This window comes from Cinclus cinclus, chromosome Z, assembly GCF_963662255.1.
Source record: "Cinclus cinclus chromosome Z, bCinCin1.1, whole genome shotgun sequence".
Taxonomy (NCBI): domain Eukaryota; kingdom Metazoa; phylum Chordata; class Aves; order Passeriformes; family Cinclidae; genus Cinclus; species Cinclus cinclus.
In genome coordinates, this window is record NC_085084.1 from 37,594,551 (window position 1) to 37,615,499 (window position 20,949).

The 20,949-nt window shown below is 39.5% G+C and overlaps 1 protein-coding gene across 2 annotated transcripts in view; it reads right to left on the reverse strand.

Annotated features, from left to right (window-relative positions):
* The window catches only part of MTAP (methylthioadenosine phosphorylase), a 34,283-nt gene extending 15,945 nt beyond the window's left edge, over positions 1 to 18,338 (reverse strand). Inside the window, exons 1-4 of one of the 2 annotated variants that reach the window (XM_062512987.1) lie at positions 18,130 to 18,338; positions 12,572 to 12,658; positions 3,958 to 4,016; positions 1,500 to 1,667 (exon numbers count right to left, since the gene is read on the reverse strand). In XM_062512987.1, the coding sequence (XP_062368971.1) occupies positions 1,500 to 1,667; positions 3,958 to 4,016; positions 12,572 to 12,658; positions 18,130 to 18,162 (347 nt within the window). In that variant the 5' untranslated portion in view covers positions 18,163 to 18,338. Of the gene's footprint in view, positions 1 to 1,499; positions 1,668 to 3,957; positions 4,017 to 12,571; positions 13,155 to 18,129 lie in introns of those variants that run through there. The other variant, XM_062512986.1, reaches the window with a different exon arrangement.
* Positions 18,339 to 20,949: the final 2,611 nt, after the last annotated feature.

Genomic DNA, 20,949 nt, shown 5'->3' on the forward strand with positions numbered 1-20,949 from the left:
GGGAATCTCCTGTGTTTCACTCTGTTCCTACTGCCTCTGATCCTGGGCACTGCTGCACAAAGCCTGGCTTCTTCTGTGCACCTTCCCTTCAGGTATTTCTACAGATCAATGATACTCCCCTTGAGTCTAGTCTTCTCCAGGCTAAACAGTCCCACTGTCTCAGCCTCTCCTCTTCGGAGAGATACTATAGTCCTTTAGCATCTTCACAGTCTGCTGTTGGGCTTTCTCCAGTAAGTCCATGTCCAAATTGCACTGTGGAGCCCAGACCTGGATAAAGTTCTCCAGGTGTGGTTCACCAATGGCAAACAGAGGATCCCGTCACTTACCCAGGAGTCTGCCAGGTGATAATGCAGTCAAAATAACTGGTGCTTGACTCAAAATCATCCAAACCATGTCCCCAAGTCTATTTAATACCTTTCCTACATAAATCACTATTAATACTAAAAGAAAATAAGAGCATTGTCGGCAATATAGCTGATACTCACCATCAACTCTAGCATAACAGGAAGTGTTTTATATGGGGCTTGCCTTTGCAGGGTACTTAGTAATTTAGATACACTGTTTCTAATACCTATTCTTACAAGAAAAAAAAACATTTCAGTTACATCTGAAAAAAAAAAGGCAATAAAAATTTTAATAGCACTGCAGTGTGGGGACCAAATCTGGGTTTACATGTTCAATTGCCAATGAAATATTACTAGCAGCACCACAAATCCCTGAAGAAGCTGCATATGCCATTTTAAATACCTCAAATTAGGTGGAATACCCAAATAAGACTCCAAGATATAACACACCTCCAAGTATTTAAAGTAAATTTACCTTTAAAATGTGCAACCAGATCTTTGAATTATTTGTGTTGCTGGTGATCTTTAAATGCAGCTGTATTTTGTCCCCAGCTTTACTTGAATTTTTCTAATCAGATAATCAAGGAGGATAGGACCAGCTGGTGTACAGAGAATTCAGAAACAAATTTACTTCCTTATGATTCTTAACAAATAAGACAATCAAGCATCTATCCTTGTTTTAAAACAACCTCCTCTCTTTTGCTACTGTGTTGCATTTATCTCCCTTGTGCAGGACCTCATCATTATGACATGTATTTTCCTAGCTGGAAAATACATTTTTCCATGTATTTTTCTTCTGTGCTTTCCTCTCCATCTCATTTCAGATTCTTCATAAAGCTTGGAATGGCCTGTGCTCTTATTTATGTTTCTCTCCCATATCTGAGAATAGAAGACTTCTTTTACTTCTGAACAGTCTTCCCACTGAGCTATACTTCAGTTCATTTATGGCCATTCTTCAAAGCCTGATATTTCTGTGTCTGTTAGAATGGAACTTCTTATAATTGCATTCCCATTTCCTATCACATTTTCTGGTATGAATCTCACTTTTTGACAGAAGAACTAAGGTTATCATCTTACTGTACAAAATCTTAATTTAACATGAACATATTATATGGTTTAACCCCATTTGTCCTCTTTTTCCTCCTTCTTACTCACCTGTCAATGAACTGGTCAATTATGACAAGATCACCAGGTTGTATTTCCTCTCGTAATGAACCACAGGCAGTAGTCACTAACACATGGGAACAATTTTCTTCTTTTAATGCCCAGATATTGGCACGGTAATTGACATTTGATGGCATAATTGTATGATGCCTCCCATGTCTGCAAAGAAACATGAAGCAAAAGAGTAAAATAAATCAGACTGAAATTGGGTTCTTTCTCCCAAATACAAAGAATTTCAGGAAACATATTTCCCCTAACAATATTGGAAGTGGAACTGACCATTTCAGCCACTTCCAGTATATTTTGTTTTCCTAAATGTATTGAGCTTCTCTTGGAATTCAATTTAAGAAGCAGTGGTATAATTTTATTTTTAAATGCAAAATTTTAAGTTCAAGAAAAGAATCTTAAAAATAGAATTCAAATGTACTTCAGCAACTTCAAGATTAAAATAAGCATTTTTCTGTGAATCAGACAGTTCTATAGATTCTAAAACCCCTTTTCCAAACACTTCAGGGAGTTCTTAAGATTTATATACACCTCCAGAATTTTCTGCCCAGAAGTGTTGCTTTTACTCTCCCACACAAAGAGTGGCACATCACAGAGCATTGTGTTCTAATCTGTCATGTTTCCAAAGAAAACAGTAGAATCATCACATTTTTCTCTTTGATCTTCAAGTGATCAGACAGCTTTCATAAATTAGAAGAATGACTTCACACTGCTGCAGTATTCTTTTTCACCAACACAGAAAATACCTGGTCTTATAAGCATGAATTTTTGTGCTGTCTCTGTCTTTGCTACAGAAGTACATCACTTACATGATTAAACACATTAGAAAATCATATTCAACCATGTAAAAGAAGGAACTAAAGAAGAAAGAAGGAAGTAAAGAAGGAACTAAATTTCTCAACTGATTTTTTTGCAGAGGCCAGAAAGTCCTAAGTATTTGATCATTCAGGAACTGCACACAACATGATCAACATGTCAGTCAGGATTCCCATGATGTCATTAGCATTTCTGATAAGCTACTAGGCACACAGATTTATTGCTTTATTGCAGTTGCTGTCATAATCTTCTTATAGAATATACATGCCTTTTTTTGTCCCAATCTGATTCAGAAGCTGAGACACAAAGATACATTTGCAGGTACCTTAGCCCTAAAAGTAAACTCACAAGGTTTTCTACATGAATGGTCATAAATCCCAGGGAGAAGGTAAACCACAGTCAAGTTGTTCAGACATCTATGGTCCAAAGTCTAGTTTGAAACACTACAGCTGTGAGAAAGTGGCTTAGCAGTTCATTTGAAAAAATGAGAAGAATGTTGTCCAGATGTAACAAAATACATGACATAGTCCATGACAGGTAAGAAAAGTAAAACCACAGACACAAGTGTAGTTGCAGGTGGTTAAGCAGTCTGCAGATTTAATGGAAAAACACTGGAATGAAAAGAATTAGGGCCCTGAGTGGACCACTGAGTCCTAAGTGTCAGACCCTGGGCCTCCACAGAACTCCTGATGCCTGTGAGCCTGGGTGCTCCTGCCTCCAAGCTCAGGCCCCAGCCTTCACTCTTGGCCTGAGCTATGTCACAGTGTGCCAGTCCCCAACCCAATCTCCCCCAGAGCCTCCAGATGTATGCTGTAGTTTGTCTCCAGAGCAGGACAAGCTTTTAGACACATGCTACAGCTACATCTCTCACCCCCTATGTTTCCTGCCTGGATTCCCTGGATAGATCCTGTGCCTGACTAATTACTTTGACTTGGCCTGCTGATAGATCCTGTAATCAACACCTACTCTGTCCATTCTGCCCAGATGCTGTGAACTGTGCTAGTATTCTTACATTTAATCTAGTAACATGTTGGTCCTAGACATCCATGGTTACACCAGTGTGAAATTTCCACACATTCATCTGCAGATCCTACTTCCAGAGTCTCTTAAAGTATAATAAAAGATGTCTGAATAAAAATGACATAGGAAGGGAGAACTGCAGGGGATGCAGCCCCTAAGCAATAATTGTAACAGCAATAGGACTCAGTAATCTAAGGGAGTGATTTGAAGGAGTTTACAGTGGTACCAGAGACACAGTTCATCTGGACATTTTCTCTATATCACAAAGGAAATCTGCAAACATAGTGATCAGATGAATTAATTAGTGAGGTTATCAGCATCACCTACCTACTATCAGAGCAGGTGGCCTTGCAGGCTGCCATTCTTATGAGGGCAATGCATCCCACTGGATTTTTTATCTAACCTAACTTAGACAGCATTTTTAATATTCTCAGTCCTTGCAGCATTGAATTTGCTTATAAAAATCCCCAAACTTGTGCTGGACTTTGCTAGCAACCACACCTAGTAAGATGATGTCAGAGCAGAAATTCAGTTCTAATGAAAAGAGAAAAAATTCTGAGAAAAGTTTATGACTCATAATACAAGCCCCCTTAAAATGTTTGTTTACCTTGCTAAGAGCACACAGTCCACATTTTTGATCTTTCCCAAAATCAAAGCATCCGATGGCTGCAAAACAAGCACACAGGAATGAGTTACTGCCTGACAGTCACATGACAAACCTTTGCTACCACCTAAAAATAAATGTAACAGTTAAGGAAGAAAATGCTGGCTTACCATTGTACTCTCACATTTTCTTGAGCTCAGCTCTGTAATTTGATAAAGCAGATTAGTAAAACAGCCTGGAACAGGAAGATCAAACCTGAGACAGGAAGGGATTACCACAGATTTTCTGTGCTCATACTAACATTAATATTGTAATTTGTTACTTTGGGGTTTGAAACTGTAATAATTTCTAATATATCAAAAGTATATTTCAAACACAAAAATAGTAGCATGCACATGTTACCATCAAATTGGTTAGCATGATTCACTCCCTCCTGCAAACTTCAATTTATTTCTGCTAAATAGGTGTCATTCTCTATTAAAGCCCCCTTCCAACCTAAAAAAAAAAAAACATTTAATCTGTGGTTTTCCATAACACACTCACTATTCTCTTCTCTGTCCCTTTTCTAACTTGTGCTCACGATAGGCTGTGAACAGTTCTGGATTCCTCTAACCCACCCCTCACTCATCGCCAGCTTCCTGAAAAACTCACTCTTCCCTCCAGCTGGAACTCCTGCTTTTCGTAAATGAAATGTAATGAAACAGAGAAATTCTGGTACGCAAGTGGCAGAAGCAGTGTGGCATTTGCTCAACCCAGGGACTTCTCTTAGAGCTACAGAACTAGAAAATACAATCTCCCTGACTACCAACTGACCTGGTTTACAATACAAGATAGATATTCTATTACCATCTGAGAAGGGTGATCATCCTTATCTCTATGGGAAATATCTTCTGTTAATGGGCCATTGAGTCCTACTGTATAACTGATAAGATTACATCATCCCATTGGGAGATGTTCCAGCCAGGAGGACGAGCCAAGCCTTTCCTACCTAGATAAAAACTGAGGTTTAGAACGCCAAAGGCAGCCTTTTTCCACTGGATTCCAGAGGAAGAACCAGGCTTTTATCCACATCATCGCTGGACCCTTTGGAGGAAAACTGCACCTTCTACAATACCACTGCTTCAACTGAACCACATCTGTAATCCAGGAGGACTCTAGCCACCATTTAATTGGACTGCACCAGCACCCTGACTGACAGGGTATCAGGTTGTATTCTGACTCTGTCAGTGGTTTTATTTTGTATTATTGCATGTATTTTGTTTTTCCTTTTTCTCTTCCCTATTAAAAATTGTATTACTGACTTGAAGTCTCACTGGTTTTGCTTTTCAAACCAGTACACCAACCACCCAGGACAACAATATACTTTGATTTTAGCTGTCCAGCTGAAACATGTACCTTGCCATGGAGGTGGGTCATCCTGCCCATGAGGCAGCCTCCAAGTCATCAACCACCATTACAATAAATTAACTGCTCTGTGGGCTGTGTTCTGCTCCTGGCCTTCAAAGATCAGAAATATACTATGTTGTAGCTTTCCTTTTTGTTAAAACAGCTACTAACAAAATCATGGTTTATTTACTGATCACAAGTTTGCAAGTGTCTTGACTCACACATTTGAATTTAGAAATTTTCTGTTGCCAGCTACTTGATAGAAAACAAATAAAATCATAATGCTAGATGCAAGATTTCAATTAGCATTTAGTTTTACAGTTGTTGATTTTATTATACATTTGACAATTTGCAGAGATTGACAATGAAGTGATATGGGAGTCCCATGTTCAAGATACCCATTTCTAATAAAAACACCACCTTCTACTTCCTATTGCACAGCTCTTTTTTTGGTAAATATTAATGTGAAAGCTCTCCATAGCATCATAACTTACTCAAACACCAATGTTTAAATTCAGGTGGACAGTTACTACTTCTTTTTTTAAAAAGGGAACATTCCAGAAAATTTATTTTTAGAGCTGTAGTTATTCTGACAGTTATTATTTTTGCAAGTCTCCATTTAATATTAAACTATTGACATTTAAGTGTTTTATCTTTACTTTACATATAATCTTCTCAAACAAGCATGGCTTTAAGAGTGAAATTTCACACAGGGCTAAAGCCTTGCAGTCTAGTGGCCAAGGCAACTTGCCATTGCAACATTCTATAACAAGGAAGAAGACTTGTGATTTTTTTCATAAAAATTAGCATTTTGGGATTTTGTTTTTGTTTACACATATTTGCTGTGCTAAGCAATAAGCACTTACTAAAAGTGGGCACTTAAGTGCCCAAAAGACTACAAAAATACTCTTAAAAACTAAAGAGGATTTCCAACAAAAGTTCTTGCCTCCCATGAAAAAGGTCAGTAAGTTGAAGACAGGGCTCTTTGCTTTATAAGTAACAGATTCAAGTTTATTGCAAGAGGTAGATTTAAGTTCATATTCATTTTCAAAAGACTTGGTGTAGTTTGATACTCATTTCCACCACAGAACTCCACTGAATTTTGGCACACATTGACAATGCAAAAAGAACATAATAGCTTTGAAATTCACAGACTTCAAAATCTAGTTGCTGCAGCCAGGGCTTCCTTCCCTGTCTGCTTGGATCCTAGCACTTCAAAAGCACTTCAAAAGTATTGTTGTGTAACAATACTGTCTGGCTGACACCTTTGCACTGATTTCCATGAAACACATTCTGCACATTTTCCAGGTGATACACTGAATATGTTTTTGGCACACAATTTCTAGAAAAATTAGTAAGAAGAGAAGAAATACTTGGAATAAAGAGAGAACTGCTAAATGGTGAGTGGACAGTTTAAGAAAAGAATTGGAGATACTGCATAATGGTTCATTAAAAGACATTAAATAAAGATCACACAATCACAGAACTGTTAGGGTTGGAAAACACCTGTGGAGATCTGCTAGTCCAGCTATCCAGCTAAGGCAGACTCACCTAGAGCAGGTTAAACATCCAGGTGAGTTTGAATATCTCCAGCAAGGGAGGCTCCATGGGCTGCTCACTGGGCAGCCTGTTCCAGTGCTCTGCCACCCTCAATGTAAAGAAATTCTTCCTTATATTGTGTTTTAGTCTATGCCCATTACTGCCCTGTTGCTGAGCACCACTGAAAAGAGCCTGGTATCATCTGCTGGGCACTCACCTTAGAAATATTTATATGTACTGACAAGATCCCCTCTGTCCTCTCTTCTCTGGACTAAGAAGGCCCAGCTTTCAGGGTCTCTCCCCATAAGAGAGACACTCTAGACCCTGAATCACCTCTATGGCTCTGCCAGACAGTTTCCAGTAACTCCTTGTCTTTCTTGCACCAAGGAGCCCAGAACTCAACACAGCACTCCAGATGTAGCATCACCAGGGCCAGGCAGCGGGAGAATCACAGCCCCTTGACTTGCTGGCCACACTCTAGCCACTGAATCCAAAGACAGCACTGGCTCTCCTGACTGCAAGGGTGAGCTTTTCATCTACCACGCCAGGTTCTTCTCCACAGAGCCACTTTCCAGCAAGTCAGCCCCCAGCTGTGCTGGTATTTGGGGTTATTCACATCACAGGCACAGGACTCTAAATTTGCCCTTATTAAACCCCATCAAGTTTCTCTACACCCAATTCTCCAGAGTAAGATCCCTCTAAGTGGCAGCAAAGCTTTCAGGTGTGCCAGCCACTCTCCTCAGTTTTGTGTCACACACAAAAACTGGTTTAGGGTTCATTCCATCCCTTCATCCAGATTGCTGATAAAGAGATTGAGTAAGACTGGACCAACTATTGATATGTGCATAAAGTTACAGAAGCAGACATTTCAAACTACTTATGAACCATGTAACATACTAGTGTATACTTCCATTCTGCCTTCTTTCTCCCACAAGTTCTTTCCAAGTGCTGTTACTTCTCCACTATTATCTCAGTCATAGCCAGCAGTGATGATAAAATAATAAAAAACTTTCAAAGGAACAATTTGAAATCAAAACTCTAATACTGTATTTTTAAAGGAAGATTTAGTAAAGGGTCCAATAAAAAGTTCTCAAACATTAAAAACTCAAAAATGTATTTAACTACTTCCTCTTTTTCACAAAATACAAGTCAGATATGTATATTACTCATTGTTGCAAAAAAAGAAAAGAAAGACTAGAACCCTGGGCAATTAACCCCAAATAATTACAATAACAAACAATCGGAATAAAACCCCTTTGTCTATAATATAAAAACGTATACAGTTTTAACGTATAAAGTACATATTCATGTTCATGTGGTGTCTACAGAATTCATTTTTCCCTTAGCCTCCCCTCAGAGGCTAGTTGGAACAGAAAACAGAACAAACACAAAACATCTCTGATGAAAAAGTATTTCAGAGGTTCTGCAAGCCTCCTTTCAATCTATGAGCTAGTTTAGGAAACAAGCAATGTACATTGTTTTGGGGAGGTAGAAGAGGAGCTTAAGTATTATGTTACATGGTCAGGTTTCCTTGATGCAAGCAAAAAGTGCTCAGTTGAAACGTGGAAATACCCCCTGTTTTGTTTGCCAGATATAATTATGACCAGAAAAAGACACGGAGCCCATAGAATACTTTCTAGAGTGGGATGATGTCTTGCCCACCAGGGAAGGTGATTCAGAACCAAGGTCTGTCATCCAGAAAGGAAGAGAATCCAACTGAAAATATATTCTGAACAAAACTTCTTAGGAACTTCAGAATTCAATGATGAAGATCAAATTGCTTGGAAAAGCATCTATTATCCTGCAGGAGACAAACATTTTTCATATCTGGAGACAGAATATCAAAAGTTTTTGGGATATTTTCCATAGAATACCAAATCTTAGATGCACTGAAAATGGTGGAAGCAGACAAAGCAGAAAAGACAGCTGGAATATTAAGAGCTGTAAGATTTCTTAGTTTTTTTTAAAACTATTGTTCTGCATTTTCACTATTAGTAATGTAACTTGATAGATCATAGGAGGACCAATGTCAACAATGAGAACAGCAAAAAATTTGTCGTAATAGTTTCCTTTAAACTTTACCGTATTTCCCACATTCCCTAATGCCAAATTTTGTACTTAAATGATTCTCAGGATTCAAGAAGGCCAAAGGGGAAGACAATTCAAGGACTTTGTATGAAGAAATTATTATTATTTTAAAAGAAAAGAAAACAGCATTTTTCATTACAGAAATACCTATTTTGCTGCTGTCAAGTGTCAAAGGTGCCAAGGAACATCTACTCCAGGAAGATTTTCAGTCAAAAATCTTCTGGCAGAAGTTTCCTTGCCTAGAAACTTCAGAATTAAACCCCAAGATTTAAGTGAAGTGGAATTGTACACTTTGCATTTTTACATGACAGAAGGAAATGGACATACATTCTAGTAACTATGCCTTGCAATTTCCTCTTGACATTCATCCATTTTTATTCTTCCTAGTTTTGCCTGAACTAAATAGGTTGATGCTTCATCTCAGTTTCTCTCAGGAAGTAAAAGACCACAAAGTTCTGAAGTTAGTTTAAATTAAGACCTTTACCTCTTAAAATTTCAGGGGGATTATCTTTCCACTGACTTCACAGCTCTATATAAAAGTATCTTTATGGCAGAAAAGTCCCAGTTTGGTTTTATTCCAGTAACAATCAAGAACAAAACGTACTTTTAGGGGGAAAAAAAGTAACAAACCACAAACTTCTAAACTCTTACAGGCATACTTAAATAAAAATAAAATTGCCTTCTTGCATTCAGCAATAGCTGTTCCTCTCAACTATGTAGTTCTGAAATGAGGGGTAGGTTATGTCCCTCCTTCCTGTATACTGAATAGTCTATGCAGCAAAATAAGTGAATATTTTTCCACCTAATAATATCAATTGAATTTGAGGTTTGTTTCTGCTTCAACTGAAATCCACTGCACTTTGTGTAACTGCAGCTTATGGACTAAGCTCTGCACATCTTACACTAAAGCTGATCTATCACCTGCTGAACTGGAAACTGCATTCAGTCGCTGAAGTTAATGTGAAGAGGAAATATACATGAAACAACCATCAATGTCCTGATTATCAGAAGTTCAGATCTACAGAGAGAGAGAGAAGGAAGACAGGTAAAAGGATAAAAGCTTCCTGTTTGCCTGTGCACTCTGTTGTTGTAATCTGACTCCATTCTGGTCCAGTTTAACAGTCCCAGTTCAACTCAGGACATTATCTTGAATTCATGCTTGGATTCATACCATGGTATCTCAGTTCTATTCTCATCCACCTCTGTCTTGGCTTGCAAAGCAGGATGTAACCAAAAGTAGGTACCTTATCACCATCTGTTAAAACCAGGTGGAACAGTGTTCTTTTGTCTTTTTCATGATCCACCCTTCCTCCAGGGAGGCTTCTTCTGTTAATGGGTCATTGAGTCCCACTGCATGACTGATAAAATTACATCATCCCATTGTGAGATGCTCCACCCAGGGGGAGGAGCCAAGCATTTCCTACCCAGACAAAATCTGAGATTTGGAACATCAGAGCAGCCTTTTTCCACTGGATTCCAGAGGAAAGCCAAACCTTTCCACATCATCACTGGACCTTTGGAGGAAAATTGCACCCTTTTACAATGCTTCAACTGAACCACATCTGTCACTCCAGGAGGACTGCAGCCACCATTTAATCAGACTGCTATCACTGACAGGGTGTCAGGTTGTATTCTGACTCTGTCAGTGTTTTGGTTCTTTTTTTTCCTTTTGTATTACTGTACTTTCATTTTAATTTTTCCTAGTAAAGACCTGTTATTCCTATTCCAATATCTTTGCCTGATAGCCCCTTAATTTCAAAATTATAATTTGGAGGGAGGTGGTTTACACTGTCCATTTGAAGAGAAGCTCCTGCCTTTCTTAGCAGATATCTGTCTTTCAAACCAAGACACCCTCACACAAGAAAAAATATTCATGAGTTCTTTTTTTTTAGGTTCAGCCTATGCTAAATGCATAATATGGAGGCTCAGACACAGTCCATTGATCAAGGTCTCTTATAAACCACAACAGGCACCAATATTAATTTTCTGCTATTTATGTTGCAATCTGTGAAGAACTCAGAAAAAAAAAAAGACTCTGGATAAGCTACTTACTAGCTAAAACAAATAATTAAGTAAAAAAGCTCCCCATATACTGACCAAAGGTGAATGGCTGACGAAGATTTTTTTTCACTCCTTTGTGCAGAAGCTATCCTGCAAGTATTCCTACTCCTCCTACTACTCAGGGATACTGAACCCTACTGTAGGCCACTTACTGCACTGCAGAATTTGCATCCCCCAAATCCTGTGGCATCTCAGTGCTGTGACAAAACAGACCTTCAAATGCTGCGCTGCTACTGTTCTCTTAACTCTGATCTGAACAGGACCCTGTGAAGGAGAAGGGTTCCATCTGTCCTAGATAGGAAAGCTTCAGTTAATATCTGCTACAAGCATAGTACTGCTTTTGCTTTGTCAGCATTCTCCAAACACATCCATGCTGTGACGAACATCCATGACCCTCAAGAAACAGTGAATAAAATGGCAACTGGTTTGGTATAGCCAGTGAATTCTCCTTCAGATCAAAGCTAGTTACTTTTGGAAACTAGAATATAGAAAACAGAGGAGGTAAGCTCCCTTCATTCTATTACAATTTGTTAACTAATTTAGAAAGATGATAGAAAAGTCAAATGCATTCTTCTAATTATGTTTTCACTTCCTTTAATATTTACCTCCTTCCCCTTCCCGAATGGTGTTGATACAAACTCCTCTTGCTCTTTACACTCCATTTTAAACCACTTTGGAGTGGAGGCATGGATTTGGTTTTCAATCACACACCACACCACTAAGTTTTCCGGCAAGCTTCCAGTCTCAAAATAGCACTTGCTACTAGATACCAGATTTTTTGTATGTATACCAGCATACACTGGCAGACTGCATAAGATATAATTCTAATGGCAATTATAAAGCACACAGACTCCCCACGTCCTACGGCATGACTACCTAAGATCCAATTCTCTTATGAGCTTTGTGTGACAACCAGAACATCTCTCCTCCTTTATAGGCATGATCTCATGCCTATAAAACTCCCTCATCTTTTGTCTTGCCTGTTTATATTATAAATGCTTTGTGCCAGGAATTATCCTTCAAAACACACCCAGGGCTGCATATGGAGCCTTTCCTCTGCTGAGATAAAGGACAGAAGCAATGTAAAGGAGAATTGTTCAGGTGTACCAGTGTCACCAAAACAGTTTCAGAGCTTAATTTTCAAATAATTTTCAAAATATGTGGATATAAGCATGATCTTACATTGGCATGTAAAACATAATTAATTAGTTACAGGGAAAATGGTGTCTTATGTACCTCAAAGGACAGACTTCTGCAACTGACAAAGGTTCCTGGACTGATCTGACAGATAATACAGGTCACACACCAGTAAAAGTTTGAAGGAGAGGGTTTATCCCTTGACTGTAAATTCAGCAGTGAGTTTCTAAATTCATCCAGTCTAAAAATGAGAAGAGTCTCTTTTGCACATCATCTTTGCAATAATACTTTGTTTTTACAAATTAAGAATACTACATTCATTTACCAGTCTGAAAATTCTTAAAGCATACAAACACCTTGAAAATTGGCAAAAAGTTTCAGTAATAAATAGAAAGGTTATACAGACCTTGCCATACGGAGTGTCAACATATTTTTCTGTTCTTCCTTCTAAGATATCCGGATCATCCAGGCCAGTTCCACCGATAATTCCAATCTTACACAGAAAGTACATATTAGTCTTCTTGCAATTCACATATAACTGCATGCCTGAAAAACTAACTTGGCAGCTACAAAATGTATCTTCTCAAGATGAGGCTAGACTACAGATCAACAAAGAATAATATGCCCACCACACTTTTCCAGAATGCAAATTTCAAATACCTGGTTTTAAACAACTGCATTTAGCTTGTCAATTTCTTACCCCATGATTCTCCTCTTTAAGATTAAAAAAAAAAAAAAAGGACTATGAAAAAATGCACAAAGATGTGCCATTAAACATCTATTTCTAACATAAAAATTAAGAATGCTATTTGGAAATGCCTGTATTGAGTGAGAAACACATGTAGAAAGCCTATTAAAACAAAGGCTTCTTGTTAATTGGACAAAAAGTCTTACGTATAACCACAATACTGAATATCAGGCTGTTTTGGTTTTAAGCCCAGCTGGAAGTTAAGCACCAGAAGTTAAGCACCACACAGCCACTTGCTCAAACTCCATTTCTTTCCTCCTGCACTCTGGTGGAATGGGATCGAAGCAAAACTTGTATGTTGATATAAGAAAAGTGTAATAACTGAAAATATAGTAGAATATAATAATAAGGATAAATGATAGTAATAATGATAAAAAAAAACTAGTGAGGCACAATGCAATTGCTGTGCACCCATTGACTGATGTCAGACCCCATTCTCAAACCCAGACTGGCTGCCCTTGTGGGTAACTCCCTCTGTTTATGTAGCGGGCATGACATCCCACGGTGTGGAATAGCCCTTCAATCAGTTTAGGTCACCTGTCCCAGCTATGCTCCCTTCCAGTTTTGTTTGCATACCCCTCCACAGCCTGCCTGGCAGAGCATGAGACAGGGAAGAAAGAATTCTTTGATTTAGGAATAACAAGACCCAGCAAAACCCAAAACATCTGTGTCGTATCAACAGCAGTCTCATTCTGAACCCAAAACACAGCACTGGAACAGCTACTGAAGGGAAATTAGCTTTACTATAGCTGTAACCAGAACATAGGCATTTCTATTTGGTATTACACCTCCAAAATAAATTTATGGAAAAAAAAATCAGTCCTTTGTGTTGACTCAACAAAAGCTAAGACATTTCCCAACTAAAATCCCCGTTGTGTTTTGATTTGCCTGTGATTGCATATTCCAGATAAGAAAAATGCATCTGATTTTTCTTGTTTGTAGTTCATAATTGAAAAGTAATTTGGTTTTTGTCTCTCTAGGGATAATTATATTTTCAATCAAGTCAAGTGTTTTCCTGAGCTCAGACCACTTGCAACTCTTTGGACAGAATTGCTACTGTCAAGCTTTTAACAACTGAAAGCTTAATAATGGTATTTAAAAGTCATGTCTGTCACCATTTATCACATACAGAGAAAATGAGTACTTTTTTTTTTCTTCAATGTGACCAATTGTTGCAAAGTTTGTATCACTTTCAAGTTTAATATATATCATGACTGATTTGCCTGTCAGGGAAGAACAAAATCTGAACCATTCTGACATAATTTATTGCCAAAAAGACTGAAAACTTCCCAAGTAAAACCTCCAGACTTCAATTTATAACACCCTCCTTTCACAACCAGCACAGAGTTACCTCTTACTCCAGCTTTTTCTTACTTTCATTTTCATAGAGACCTCATCTGTTCAACCACTGTATTAGCTGGCTCATTAAGCACTTCTTTTCAACAAGCAGAGGCTCTGTGGTCTTTGTTACATATGAACACCTCTCTAACAAAGCTTTTCACGCCCAGTGGTGTAAAGGCTGATAAGGGGAGATAGCTTTTAACCCACCTTCTACTTCCTTCTGCTACCCTCCTGTGGAGCATGAGAAGAAGTGCAAAGGAAAATAGCAGTACTAATCCACATACTCTGACACTGAATACACACACAAGCCTTAGTAAAGACCTAGATCAATTTGCAGTAGTATTGATGGGTCTGTTCCCATATTATTCATGTTGCCTAGCAATCACAAAGGTTCCGACTTGGATTGCTCCTGAAAAACCTTGAAAACTACGTACACTTTAGGATGAATAACAAATTGCCTCAATTATCCTGGAAGGCATGCAACAGGAACAATCACACAAGTCAAAATCAACAAAAGACTATCTTTAACACTGTTCACGCATACATTCAGTAAACACTGATAATTGCTATATTAACAGAAGATAGGATCAAAATGGTGCTTTTAATTTTTTTTTTTTCAATCCAGGAATAAAAAAAGGGTTCCTTCAGCAACTTTACTCGTTTTAACTGCATATAACACTTGTTTTGCTAGTGCCCTATGACTTATGATTCAAAAGGGAACTGAACTTTTACATCTAGCAAAGTGAAAGTTGTTGGGACTGAGGAAAAGTGTGCAATGCTGGAGAGATTAGCTACAAATGCAGGACATAAAAGTTATTTTGTAACGGCAGTGATTTAAGGTTATTATAAACACACAGCTCCATCACAGTATCAGACTGTTCCTGTACAGAAAGCGGCACACTGGGCCTGTGGCAGCATAGGCCTGGTGTGGTTGTTCTCAAATTTGTTCTCAGGCTCCATAACCTTCTGCTGCAGCAGCATCAATAGACACCTTGGCTGCACTGTTCAGTTCCTGTGTAGGCCTTTACACCAATGGCCATGCTGTCATAAATGGCAGACGGCAATGAGCTTGTAAAATATTCACAGCTCCCAGGATGCAGAACTCAAAGCACATATTAAGCGTCTTCTTACCCACTGCAAACTTACCTCAGTGGCAGTCTGGACAACCCTCAGGCCACCTGAGGCATCCTAGGCTCACTTACAATTCTCTGGAGGTCTACTTCAGTGGAAGGAAAGTTAGGCCAGCAGAGACTTTTGAAGTAGCTGCTTCTCCAATCATGTAAGGTCAACTTGGAGATGACAGCTCTAACCCTAAAATTAATTTTACCTGACAATTATTTTTGATCTCCAATGATCCCCAGAAATACTATCTGCATCTAGGAACTAGATACAAAAATCTGATTCTATACTAAATTTTGCTTTCCAAACCTTCTAGTGAATTATCAAAATGAATGCAGATGCTCTAGCCTCAGTGGGAAAGATACCCTATGTCCTGGTTCTGGCCTGGACAGGATTAATTTTTGCAGTAGCATGGGAGGGCCATGACTAGGACCTGGAGATTGTTCTGTATGACTTCGTATCATTTTCCAGAAACAGGAGAAGGGGGCCTAGGTCAGAATAGCATGACAATTGGGTATTTCTGGGCTCTGCATAGTGGCTGCTCACCTCTTTTGATTATATAGTTGCTGTTACTGTTTTGTTTTCTCATCTCATTGCTTTTTCCAGTAAATTGTTCTTATTTCAACCCATGATCTTCACCTTTTGTGCCTCCAACTTGCCTCTCATTCTTCTGCAGGGGGTGGAGAGATGCATGGTGTGAAGCGGTTTCAGTTGGAACACTAAATTGGAGAGCACCATGTCTAAACCATAACACCCCTGTCAGGGGAGCTGAGTTCTATTCCCACCTACCAGCCCAGGCACTGAACGTATGGGAAGTCAGAGAGGCTGTGACCAAGGAAGAACCAAGTGGAACCAAGTTCCACCATTCCTCAAAAGCTAGAGGAGTGACTTCACACCTAGGAATGACCTCTAGAATGGAAAGATGTAAGACTGTATTCTCCATTCCAGACTTTGCATCCTACAAAGGGACACAAAGGATTTAACTTGCAAAAGTTAGCAGAGACTGTATTGAAGGTTATCTAGAATTAAATCTCAAGTAAAATGGCATTACAGTAGCATCTATCTCAAACATTGGGATGAAGAGCAACAGAAGTGAATCCCAACAAAAGGTTATCACACCAGTAACTACAAAAATCAAACATGTTTCTTGGCAATCACCTCCTCACAATGAGGGCACCATTTGACAGCAATCAACAAAGAAAAGGGACACCCACTTGCATAACGAAGAGACGAGACCCCCGTTTGATGGAAGCATCTAGCTGATTTATTGATTTCACACATCAATATATATACCTTTTCAACTATAGCTAAAAATAGCACAATCACATGATTGGTGTTTCTAAGTAACGTTACTTAATCAGAACTCTCTACAGACCTGTACAGACCAGCATAGGCACATACAGCCTTGCATGATTTAACTCAAACAAAGCACACCAGGCACACCTTTTGCTTTCCCATTCAAGGCTGTGCCTTGGCTTGCCAGGGCTTGTGGCCTACCAAACCTAGTATATCCGCCTCAGTCATGAGTTGAGCCCTGCTCTCCAGCTGTATTTCCACTGTTTCTCTGTGGAAGTGCAAGTAACAATCACACTAAAGTGTATCCCTTTCTTCATCTGGTGTTCGGTGAACTTCTCCAAGCAGGTTTAAGCCAAAGGCACAGAGGTATCAGTGCAGTAGCAGCCTACACTTGTTCACCTGTGGGCCTTAAACACTAGAACATGATCACCTATGGGTCTTTTTGACAACCGACCACCAACAAACCCTTCTGTACTCCTCTCTTCTCTTTTGGGGATACTGAGAAAGGGGTGAGGTTGGCATTACAAATCTTTTTGCTTAAAAGAGAGTAAACAACGAGCTGCACATAATTTACACTTAAGAGAATAAATCTGTACATTGAAGACAGACCATAACTGTTTTCTATACCCAAAACAATTGGGATTTTTCTACTTCGCCGCCAAAAAATAATGCATAGTTCGTGAAAAAAAAAATTTCAGCCTGGGCACCAGCCTGCTCATCCCTGGTGCCATCACCGCTCTGAGCAGCTCTTCAAACACACAGGACACAAGTCTTAAGATAGGAAGTTTTGTACTGTTCACTTCTGCTGAAGTTTAACAGTTCCGTGCACGTTTAAAAACGCAGCCCTCTCACCGACAAACCCAGCATACCGCACACGGGTCAGACACCGGGAATAGATTTCTCCGGATTAAAAAAAAAAACAACAAAAAAACCCAAACAAAACAAAAAACAACCCCGAAACACAACAACAACAACCACCACCACCAAACAAAAACACAAACAAAACCCACAAAACAAAGAAACAACAAAAACAAAAAAAAAGCAAACAAAAAACCACAAAAAAACAAAAAACAAACGAACAAACAAACAAAAATAAAAACCAAAAAACACCCAAGAACCAAAACCCAAACCCCGTCTCTTCCGGGACGGCCGCGGGCTCCAGAGGGGCACGGCCGCGCACCCGGGCCCGCTCCCGACAGGCGGCGCGGGAGCAGGGTGGGAAGGCGGCAGGAAGCTGGGAAGGACGCAGCGGGCAGGAGGGAGGGAGGGAGGGAGGAAGGAAGGAAGGAACGAAGGCAGAGCCTCTCGGTACGCCCGCGGCAGCGCCGGGAGGGCAGCGGCACGGCCCGCGCCATCTCGCTCCCGCAGCCGCTGCCGGACGGCGGCTCGGGAGGGTTTGCGGGCGGCGATGGACACCACCTCCTCCCTCCTGAGGCACGGCTGGGCGGAAGCGCGCTTACCTTGACGGGCAGCGAGGCGGCGGCGGCGGCCATGCTGGCGGGAGGGCGGGGCGGGGGCCGCGCTCCGCCCGCCGCGCGGGGGCGCTCCCCGCCGCCAGGGGGCAGCACCCGCCCGCGCTCTGTGGCTCGGGCCCGCCGGACCGTGAGGGGAGCGAGGGCCCGGCCGTGCCGAACGCCGCTCGGTTCGCCCGTGCTGCTCGCTTCTTCACCCTCCCGGCCTGCCTGGTCCCCTGCCACTCTGGGAGCCTCCGCTGCGGGGAGCCGGAGTGGTGCTGCGGTGGTTGTGACGGAAATATTTTTACTTCTTAAAGGTTCGGCTGTGTGCTCAGATTCCCGAGCCCTAGGTCGATCTCTCTGAAAAACCTAACTTTCAGAGGGTCAGTGTTTCAGTCAGACCTGCCTTCCGTTTTCCTGGAAAGCCAGCGGTTTATTTGACTTTCCCGCCATTCAAATCCTTGAATTTGCCAGCAGAGGTGGAGTTAAACAGCCCCACAGAAATCCCTGAAGCATCCTATAAAACAGTGACATGAAGCGACGAAGTACTAATTAGCCCTGGAGTGACAGAAACGGCAAAATGAGACCAAAATTTTAGCTCTAACCTACATGAAAATTCCTAATTTAGAATACTTTTAACTAAGTAAAAAGGTTTGTTTTAAATATAAAAAGTCCAATCGATTTAGAATTTTAATGTGCTCCAAGTTAAGGGCTGTCTTTTCAATATGCAAAAATAGAATAAACTGGAGCACGCTTAGCAAAGATAGTTCTTTCTGAAATACACATACATAGAAAATTTACACGTTTAGCTCTCCAAGCTAAATAGAGCTTCAAGTGATAGAAAAAATAAACACTTTTATTGTGTTACTTACTATATTTTTGTGTTTATTTATTATATTAATATTAAATTTTTTCCTATCTGTGGTATTTTTCTTGTTGCTAAAAGTCCATACATCTAGGAGGAACATTTATTTTACCATACCATAATCCTACATTTTGAATCAATAGTTTCTATGTATTTATGCAAGGTTTTTTTTTTATAGGTAGTTACAAATCTAGATATATTTTTATAAAATGTATAGCTTTCAAAAAGAAAATGTTTATCTTGTTAATTGGAAGTATTTGCTTGTAAAAATGTTTGACGTATTTTCTTTAAAGCATCTTTATCTACTGGAGACCGCCTGGTCACCTGTACTTGCTATTCTCACATTCCACTAGTGCTACCTGCCTATTAAAAAAATTGTCACACATCTGCTAGTAAATGAAGGCTCTGATTCACCAAAGGACATATGTCCTATATTTTAACTGCTAAGATCTTGAGGCAGTTCTTTGTATACCAAAAGGAACAGATATTCCCAATAATTTAAGGCAGTAGCAGCTAGTGATGAATTAATGCTTCAGCTGGAATCTGCTCTCTGTGCAGCTTTAAACACTTTTAGAACTTTTTTTTTCTTTTTTTTAAACACTGTCTTTGGTGTGTGCTAGCAATCTTCATGCGCTGCTGGGATGTTTGTCACCAAGGCTGAAACCTTACTGCAGGTCAGACTGTAGAGCACACTGATAAGAAACTTAAGTGGAAAATCATCATACAATGAGAGAAAGAAGGACATGAGTGATGCTACATGTTAACTTCTTTAGTTGAAGTTGCTGTTTTTCAGGTGAAGCTGTAGCTAACTTCTTTTATGGTTTCAGTGTGTAGCCATAATACCACAATAGGACTGAAATCTACCATGTTTTTGTTGTTCTGTTGAAGGCATATGTTCTGCATTTAGTGTACAGAATCTTTCAATGAATAATTCTTGGCAATTCCTTGTGTTTAATCCTGTAATTCTCTTCTGCTGAATTGCTTATAAAAAGCGGTGTTTGTTGTGTTGCAGTATTCATCTTTGACCACAATTACACGCAATATATTTGCTTTTTGAATATGAGAGTTGATGTTTAAATAGGATGAAAGTGTTTGCATTCTCAGGGACTGGATGTTAAAAGTTGGTTCTTACTCCTCTTTAAAATGCCCAACTTTGTACCTGTGGATTCTCTGATGCTTTCTGTATATTGTAGGAGTATTGCTCTGCATTATCCTCCCCATATATCCACATTAAATCTGCACACTGAGCAGCAAGTTGAAAAGACTGCTCACGCTGGATTTTTAGTGACATAGATACTTGGAGAAATGTTGAGGTGGAAGCTCAAAGGAAGCTTCATTAGATGGAGTTTCTGAAGATGGCTGGTCTGAACAGCTGTTTTGGCAAGTCCAGACGATGGATGGACAGATTAGAATCAGAATCAGAAAAGAAGCCAAAAAACTGCACTCTTGAAGTGCTTTTTCACATTTAACACCATGTGAATTTCAGTTTAGGAGTTTATTAGAAGGAAAACCTGTATCAATATGAAATTTTGCATGTGTTCAAGTGAGGTGTTTCTCAAAAATTATTGAGTTCCCATTACTTATTTGAGAGCCTAGATTAAGGCATACATGTGTTTATTCCTTCAAAATTATTTAACTGATCAGTGACACATAAGAAGCAGTGCTTTGTGGAATAAACATTTTAAATGCTTTCATTTCTATACACCGTATGCCTTTGATATCTCAGTTTTGAATAGCTTAAAATTAAAATACTGTTATAGGTTTGAGAGGTGGAATCCAGTTCAGTGACTGCTCATCAGGAAACTAATCCAGAACACTACCCTTATGATTGAGTAGTCAGCTTTCTACAGCAGCCATTTGAATTTGGGACAACATCCCAACAAAACCAAAATGCCCAGGAAAACACAATGAACATAAACTATTAAAAATATACTTGTTACAGGATTACTAGAGAGGCTGCA